At 43.3% G+C, this 9492-nt stretch overlaps 1 protein-coding gene across 1 annotated transcript in view; it reads right to left on the bottom strand.

The window, feature by feature from the left end:
• Positions 1-1471: 1471 nt before the first annotated feature.
• The window catches only part of LHFPL7 (LHFPL tetraspan subfamily member 7), a 51667-nt gene continuing 43646 nt past the window's right edge, over positions 1472-9492 (bottom strand). Inside the window, exon 4 of the mRNA XM_072978617.2 lies at positions 1472-8184. Coding sequence (XP_072834718.2) covers positions 7958-8184 — 227 coding nt within the window. The 3' untranslated portion in view covers positions 1472-7957. The remainder of the gene's footprint in view (positions 8185-9492) is intronic.

Here is a 9492-nt window from a genome sequence, read left to right as displayed (position 1 = left end):
GCTTTCTCTATCAGGCTGGTTTATTAGCCTTTCAAGCTAGAATAGCAACTTCAAAAGCAGAAAACGTTGTTGTGAGACCTGGAGCTTAGAGAAAAAAAAAATCCCTTTTTTCAGTGGGGAAAAACAGGCTGGATTCTGGGAGATAACATTTTCCAAACTCTACTGGGATATCGCAATGGAAACAAAACACCCTTTCTTAAAGCGATGTAGAGTTTAAAGGAAGGGAAAGATTTTCTAATACAGTATCACAAAAGGCTGACATGGGAATTCTGGAACCCAGTGCAACAGAGTGCAGGATTCAGCCAAACTTTTTCATATTCCCACGTGACCTTGGCTGTCCAAAAATAAGAAAAAATAGTATGGGAGAATAAAAAGGCAGAGCTAGACTGGTCCCCTTTGCCAGTTATGATGGCTAAAAATGAAATTTAAGGTCACCTTCCCACATCCAGAATGCCTATTGCCATTTCATTCAAGCCACTGTAGCAGAAATACACAACTAATTTTGTCACTGACTCAAATGGATTGGAAGCAATCACAGAATCAATACTAATTCCAGACTATCACCTTTCCCCTTATTCCATGCAGTTTCTAAAAAATTACTCTAAAGGAGGCAGCTTTTTAAAAGATTCTAAATATTCACCAAGAATGTCATGGTCAGAGATTAAATGCTTTATAAACTGTTTTTATCTGCTACACAAGTCATACACAGAGCCAAACCTTCAGCTTTCCCAAATGTTTGGAGGAGCGATCAATCCATTGATTTAATTCAGTAACTGCAAGTAACTCATTCATTTTTAACTGCATATTTCAAAGGTCTGGATTAGTCCCTCTTTAGTTTACAGGTAAGCTGTTCCTTGCAATGCCAGGTTTTATGTTGGGCCTCTTGGTGTCTCTCTCTTGAAGCAGAATTCCACCACTCTTAGCTGCCTATCTTTAGACACTTCTAGAGTCAGTCTGACCTATTCTGTTGCCTTGCGGGGGTTGGGGGGAATGGGAAAATGCCCTTTCCACGTAACAAAGGACCACCACACAGGCAGGATTTAATCAATCCTGATCACAGGAGAACATTGCTTAAGCACTAAGCTAGTTGAACCAGCACAAAGCTGCACAGTGTACTACATCGTTCTCTGAAGCAACACTGCCCTGCCGCCTCCCAGCTTCTGCCAACTGAAGCTGCTGCCTCACTCGGCCTTATGGTAGAGCCGGGTCTGCCCATGTGGTCTGAACAGCAGTTCCTCTTTCCACTGACTGAAAATTTAAAATTTCTCTGCACACTAAAAGGAACACAACAATCTCTGTTTTAATGCAAAAAAACCCCGCGCATCGGTACAAGGTTAACACCAACATGATCTGCCCGGGACCGAGACAGGTCCAGGCGTTATCCATTACCCGATTCTCCCTTCTCTTCCTCCTGCAGTAACTAAAAAGGCGAGGTCTCGCCCAATCGGCCCAAAAAGGAAAGGAGACTCGATCAACAGCATGGATTGCTTTATTGTAATACAGTGTCGGCAAGTCATAAAATTCACATTTCAAATTATCGGAAATATTTCTGTTAGACAAGTCAAGTACAAGGGAGCTGGGAGGTCAGAGTCTTTAAAAAAAGGAACCACCTAGACAAAAATACAGAAACCACAGTAATGGAAAATACAGCTTTTAGTTACACATAAAAATTTTATTTATATAGATTTATATATAGATTTAGAATAAAACGGGAACCTGAACCAGTAAGTTATTTTCCAGAAAGGAGTGGGGGGGGGAGGGACCCATTATCCACAGTTTAATGTACACAGTGTATTTGTTTTGTTTTTAAAATGATTTCTCAGCACTAGTCAAAGTACTGACATGATTTTCCCAAGGGAATCTTTGCATTAATGCAGCTTTGCAAACTCCAGGTTCAGTCAGTAATTATTCTTATGTGTAGGTTTGCAGCCTGACTCTCCAAAACGAGTCTTCTTTCCCTCATTTTATTTCAGTGTCAAATTACCCATCCATGAGTCCTACCTGTGCTACTAGTTTTTAACATTTGATACCCATTTTGAAGCTGCTTCACTTTGGGTAACTGCGTTTCTGCAAGACCATGTTTGACAACACATGTATTTAAAAAAAAAACCCAACCAAGCAAACCACGAATATCATGCAGTTCAGTTGCACATTTGAATGAGCTCTAAGAGGACCAACCATGAAATTTCAGGTTCGTGGCTGGCTCTAATTTCAACCTGCTTCTCAACAGAGATGGCTTGCATTTTCAAACCGAGCAGTTCAACAGCGTTTTTCAAATGGCCGGCCACTGGAGGAACACTTATTAAAGACAAAAAAGCAAACCGAGAAAGAAATAGGAGGCACACTGGACACTTCTACCTGAAAAGATCTCCTTTCAAGAAAGAGAAGAAAACGTTTTGGGGAAAGCCTTGCTCTCTGTATATGTGTGCGATTTATGCTGTGGGAATGTGAGCACGGTGATAACTTCTGACACCCACTGGAGGGTAGCAATTTCATGCTTCTGCTCAAGTTCTTATCAGAACTTTTCAAATGTTTCTTAAAATTGGAATTGTAATCCACATCTTTGTCTTTTCCCTGCTTCTTTGAATGTTTCAGGGACTTCCTAAAAAAATGTCTTTTAAAAAATCCCATTTATTACAGAAGGAAGACTGTCTGTTCAAGGAAGGGGGTTTAGCATCCAAACCACAGATGTACACAAAAAGATGGCAACTAGTAGGTTATGTTCATCTTTTTTTAAAACAGGGGAAAAATAGATATTTTCTCCTACCTGAATGCTGTAGCTACATTTCCAGGACTAACACTAAAAAAATACAAAATCAATTACTCCCCATGTTTCAAATCACAGTAACAAATAATACTTTGAAAAGGATACATGAAAGAATACAAAAGGATACAAAATTACAAGCACTCTTCTGTGTTTTTTCTCATTATACACTTCAAAGGGGAAAAAAGAAAAAAAATTAACATCATTTCCTGCATTCAAGTTTTCAAAGCCAATTTTAAATACAATGTTGTTTTGATTACAAGAGTATTCCATAAAGAATCTTTAAAAAAAAACCTAAGAGACTCCCTCCGTTAAAATGAAATATTATGGGATATACATGCACTCAGTTCGGCTAAGAGAATTCCTAATTTTTCACAGAAACAAAGACCAGAGCACTAAAAATCCTTAACAATTTTCCTTGCACATGCCAGCAAATTGCCTTTCTAGGGAAATATTTAAGGGACCAACTGAAAACGTTACATGAAACAATTCTTAAAAAAATAAAAATAAACACACACACACACACACACACACTTAGCCACATACATACAGAAATACAGTTCTGATAACACTCTACAGTATTATTCACTATCTGACAAACACTTTTACTTAATGGCCATTATTGATCCTTTTCTGTACATTTGTTCTATTGACAAAAAGGCACAGGTTGGTTAGGAAAGAAACGATGGCGACCGTCCATTCCCCCCCCTCTCCCTGTCAATGATAATGTTGTTGTTCCTACCTGTTGCATGATTTTCTTTTATTCCCTGCATTATCACAAGCTTGTGAGAAAACTGCCTCATTGCCCTAGTCATTTATGTCTGCCATTTACAGCACCGTTTGGTTCTGTGAAATCCAGAAACCCATTCTAGGCTCAAAGCTGTAAATCCAGCTGCTTCTATCAACGAAAGGAGACTCGCCGGATCAAAGGGATTTGCCCAAACACCAACGGATCATTCAGCAGTTGAGATATACTGTATTCAATCTGGTAGAGATCAAGACAAGAACAACTGAAATTATTAAGGGTGCGTGCACACATGGTTTTCAGCAACCGTCTCATGGCGGATGCTCACTCCGTGTAATTCAGACACACGCTCCTTCTTCATTCCCTGGATTGAGCTTTGAGGAAAGCTGGATTTCTGGCTGGGAGTGGTGCTGGTTAGCCGGCCCTGGAGGCAGTCAAGGAAGCCATTTTTGACCTTCTTGGAGAAAGGCTTGAGCGCAACACTGATTGGTTGGCCATCCACTTCAGCCCAGTATATAACAGGATTCTGCACAATGTCAACTGGTTCTCCCTTGTGGGAGCGATGGAAGCCTGTTTAGACCTGCCTGGGGCAGGATTCTGTGCGGTGCTGATTGGTTGGCCCCTGAGGCCATCCCCCAAAACAACTTTTGCCCTTGCTTTGATGCAGGATTGTATGTAGTTCTGAGTAGCTGTGATGGAAGCCACACCAGACTGGTGGTCCATCACCACCACAGAAGCTACATGTGCCCTCCTTTGAGCAGAAGAAGCAGATAGACCTTCAGGAGGTTGGCCCTACGCAGCAGTCATGAAGCTAACTTCCACCCCCAGCTTGAAAGAACAGATATCGGAGAGCGACTGTTTGATATGTACACTGTACAGAGAAGTCCAAACTGTTCCAGTAAAGTGTACAGGGAAGCCTGTTGGCAGAAAAAACTCACATAACATTAGTTTTTGTGGCAGGAAATAAAACTACAAAACTGCCCCCTGGACTTGCTGATGTTGTTCGTTCTTGTTGCCGGCAAATATCCCTGTGGAAAAAAATGCATATACCAATGTATCCTGTTAGGAAAAATTGCTTACCGAAATTCTGCATAGTAGGCAAAAGGAAATACAAACAAGAAAGATGCACATTAAAAAAAAAAACTGTGCATAGGTTTTTCATGCAAGCCTTAAAACGAAACAAAAGACTCATGGCCCAGGAAGACTCAAACTGCAGATTGGAAATATTCTCAGGGGTCGAAAATCAAGTCAATTGAGGCTCGGAAAAGTGAGAAACGAAGAGAGAACTAAACTAAAGTGGCAGAATTGTTCCATCCCAGAGAAAATGTTTCAATCAATGAAGGGGCAAAGAGAGAGAGAGAGAGAGAGGTTTAAGACTACACAGTTAAATGTTCTGGCTTCTACCTTGCTTAGTTTCACCGGAAGATAAAATCATAAGCCAGCTACTGTCACCGCTAACCCGTAAATCAAGGACATTCTGTTCTGTTGCTAATAAACAGTCTGCCATTCTCGATTTTCATCCTGCAAATATGAAAAAACTAAGCGTCTGTTTCCAGTGAAATCAAATGCGATCAGAGCCTCCCAATTGCTTTTTTTGTTCAGCTTAAGGCAAACGGTGTGTTGGATACAATGGCTGGCAGTCAGGAATAGCTGGGAATTTGCTTTTCCTTCGCCATGCCAGAGTCAGTTTCATGAGGATGGGAGGAAAAGCGTCAACTCTACCAAGACTGCAATCAGAGATGCCCTTACCTGGAGGGTTTTTTTTTTGGGGGGGGAATACCCAGATATTCATGTCCACACAAGCTGGGAGGAACACTGACCTTATTCTGATGGATCAATACAATCCTCAAGCAGAAACCAACTCCCTCTCTGGCATCCAATTTAACTTATGATCCGGAGATAACATATTTTTCTGGCGTAATAAGCAGATTAAGTCCTCTAATCCTTACAGGAGCATCTTGCAAGACAGAGGCTGAAAGGTCCTAACCAACTAACAGCCAATGAGCTTTGACTCTCTCCGTTTCCCTCCTCCCAATTTGTAAAATGTGGGGTGAAGTGCACATGGACTTTGGGCAAAAAAATCTAAACATTATTGCTGAAAGAAATCAAATAAGGAAACCTGAATTGTTTTCAGTGGCTCAAATTCCTGCATGTTAATTCCATGTTTTTTTAAAAAGAACAGTTCAGTTAAACAAAGCATTTTCTTTCACTACATTTTCTACACTGTGTAAAAGTGGCGCAGGCTCCGTCAGGCCCGGAAATGCTCAAAAAAAGGGTTTCAAAAATCAAACCCAGAAATGATCAAACAGGCCTTTCTGGTTTTGAAATCCATCCTTGTGTTCCACACAACCCCTTCTTAGGAACCTCTTGTTTCCAGCAAGTTTGGTGGCTAACAGAGAGCCACCCTTTATCCTTAGCAACGGGCACCTGAGCCAAGGATGTGCCCCCCCAAAAAAAAACATAATGCACATTGCTTTTCTTCCACTAAAGCCTCCAAGAGAGACTTTTGACACACATTTCTCGTGTTGCTATAGTTAAGAATTAGAGGCGACCAAACCTTGCTCCGTCAAACCAAAAGCCGACCTATTCTAACATCCAATTTTTCCACAAGCATGCCGCGAGGGCAACAGCGTCCGGCTGCAAGTGTCCCCCAATGGCTAGTATTCCAAGATAGACTGCCTCTGATACTGCAGGTTCTCTCAAGTCGGGACTAGGCAGCAAGAAACATACACAAATCAAGGCTTCTCTGTTTTTAATAATTGGGTGGAAGATGATGTCTCTGCTGGTGTTAAGTTGTTGTGCAAGCTAGCGCTGATGACGTTCACTCTTCTATACTATGAAATGGCAGGAGAGCAGCCTTCAGTTTCACTTGACTTGGCTAGTGATGGCCATCTTGTGGGTCAATGTGTTTTCAAAGCCCTCTCCTTTAGTGGCTGACAAGAGGTGCAATGAAATACTAAGAAATCTCTTCCCCTCTCCGATACTGAAGACATGGCAAGAGCGTTGCTTTTCAACAGAGTCGGGGAACCTGAACAAGGAGGACCTCAGGCGTGGGTCGAAGCCTGACTCAACTGGGGCTCAGCCAGCCTTCTTTGCAAATACAGGTGGACACTGCAGCTAATTTTGCTCCTTCAACTCCTAGGCAGAGGAGGAGGAGGAGAAGGCAGATTTGACATCCTGCAGATGCTAGTTGACTCTGTAGACCATTTTGCTTGGCAGAGGCCCCTGGCTCGATGCTTCCATGGGCCATATTGAGCCCAAACTTCTCCTCCCTGGCTTTAAACATGGGAAGGGCAGCTGTGGAGGATCAGAGAGGCACATCTACCAGTGGATATGAATTTTCATTTAGGACCTGAACTTTTTTCACCCTTGGGGGCTGCTTGGTATTTCTGGGAAACCTTGCCAGCCTGCGTGTCTTCGCTTTGTGGCTTTCCGATCCTCAATTTCCCTTAAACCATGCCAATAATTTTCCGTCACTCCTTATGGAATCTTTGTCTCCTCCTTCTGTTCCTATGACCCCTTGAACTATGGCCGGCTCCACTCTTTTAGGGACAGAAACACTGTTTTGGACAAGAAAGATGATAAAACGACCGTCGCCTGCTCAGAAAGTGAGGCTTTCCATTGCCAAATATGGCATCGCTGCAAATGTTCAAGGTGGCCACCCCACCGATCGAAGCAATGAAGGGAAAAAGGATGCCCTGTTTCTGTTGCTCTCCAATTTTTTCTTTTGCCCACACTAAACTGATAAACTGAACTGGCGTAGCTGTGCGGCTTGGAGCCCCTGGCTGCAGAAACAGGGGCTGGGGGTTTGAATCGCCACCTTGTCTCTCTGGAGTGGGGGACCAGATGAGAACACGCGGAAGGAACACGCATGGCTGTGTGGGTCTGGACAAGTGTCACACTGATCACCCGGAACCCACTTCTGGGGACGTTATGCCTACAAAAACCTTGGAAGCATCACCACAACTTTGGAAACAACAGCACATTAATTGTTACAAACTACTCTGTGAGCATTTCCCGCCTCCGTTTCTTGCAACTCACAAATAGCACAGATGGGGAAGGACAGGTTCAAAAAAGTTCAGATATTTAACAAGGAGATACAAAAGCTGGATCGAGGTTCTAAAAAAGATTTCGACACACAAACAAAACTGGGAGGTAGACAGATATTTTGAGGATAAAACCAGACTTCTCTTTCCTCCCCCCCCCCCTTTTAATGCTATTCGCAATAGCCGCTATGTGTTTGTTTGAGGCCACTCCATCCACCCCTGGGCAACTGTTGATCGCAGATCCGGAGTGTGAGATTTGATGCCTCTGGAAGACTCCTGGGTGCGCCCGGGGTTGCCATTTCTTTCTGTAGCCAAGCTAAAAGGAAGAGCTTGGATCACGCCGCTGTCCCTTGATTTCAAGCGGGAATGTTCAGATTGTTCCAAGAACGGTCACCCAAAATGCTATAAAATTGTCGGGATGGGTGTCGGAGAGGAGTGCTCTTTGGGTGCATATTTTGCAAAGAACGGCAGAAAAACGGACAGCATGACCCCCACAATGGCGAGCATGTACCCCCATCCGATTTGGCAATCTCCTGCATAGTAGATGCTGGCATCCTCACAGTACCTCCTCACGGTAGCCGAGCCGAGGCCGAAAGGGTACACCAGAAGCCCAAATCCCATGATGAACACTAGGACGCGGGGGGAAAAGAAAAGGAAGAGAAAGGTTAGTGATTGTGTTTCCCCCCCCCCCCACATACATACATTTCCATAAAATATTTCAGAACGAGAAGCTCATTTCCAGAAGCGCTAGAAGCGACTCACTTGCTTTCCAGGCCTTTCTGTTTTGCAGAACAAAATTCTGAAGCCAAAATTTGGTTCGACCGCGCATACTCTGTCTCGGGATTCTTTCGCAGCAACCGACAAACACAGCCACGTCGCTAGTCCTCATGATAAGAATGCGTGGTCTCCTAACAAACTTTCCCCAAAGTCTAGGGAAGGAGTTGGGGGTTTGGTCTCTTGGAAAAACTAGGAGGTCAAGAATGAGCAGGTACAGGATCTGATCTAGGCATTTCTGGGCAGCGGCGGGGAGGAGAAAATCCTTTACGTCTATGCATACACAAAAAAACAATTTTTAAGTAAAAAAAAGGAATCACAAGATGGGTGACCCCAATGTGAAAGAAGCTGATAAGTTGCCACTGGCTTTGGTATCCCCTCCGGCGTGCAGGAAAATAAACTCATTACCCTCTCTTGTGCAAACCACGCTGTGACCTTCCCTGCATCATGGGAGCCTGGAGTATAGTCAATAAAACATGGTCGTGAGGCGTTTTTTCTCCAGACATGCTCCTAATGACTGCTTAATAGTGCTGTCTATCAGTGGAGTCATTAGCCGGGAGACGAACCCACAGAAGAAACGGTGGGAGGCCTATTACAGCCACTTCATGGATCACTTATTATGTTGTTTAGAAGCATTGCTGACTTTATTCTCCTCCCCCCCCAAGCCTCAAAGTCCAAACACAAAGCAACATTTCAGAATCTAACTCCTGATAAATGGGATTTTGCTATGACCTGATCCAGAAACACCGACTGCTTCTTATAGATCCAGCGAGCAGGAAATTAGTGGCTGAGGGGAATCGAATGATAAGTTCTGATTCTATTTGATTCGATTCATTTCTTGAAGCCTCTCCAAGAGGACGTCTCAAGGCAAGAGAAGAAAGACAAAATAACCCTGTCTCCTTTTTTTTATTTATTTAAAGTATTTTCGGCCTGCCTTTCTCCTTAAAAAAAAGGAGTTCACAATCATGAACAGACTCCCCTCCAGAAGCAGCGCTTTCCAGATGCCCTGGCCTTTCATTCCCATCGCCCCCAGCCAGAATGGTCCCTGGGGATGGGGATTATGGGAGCTGGAGTCCAACAGCTCGGAGGGCACCACTTTGAAAGAGATGGGTCTAGAAATTACGCATGATGAGAACCTAACAGGGAAGGGGAAAATAAATGAA

The sequence above is a fragment of the Pogona vitticeps genome, chromosome 7 (genome assembly GCF_051106095.1).
Source record: "Pogona vitticeps strain Pit_001003342236 chromosome 7, PviZW2.1, whole genome shotgun sequence".
Classification (NCBI taxonomy): Eukaryota; Metazoa; Chordata; class Lepidosauria; order Squamata; family Agamidae; genus Pogona; species Pogona vitticeps.
Note: the sequence above shows the minus strand (reverse complement) of the source record. Positions and strands in the feature narration are given on the sequence as shown.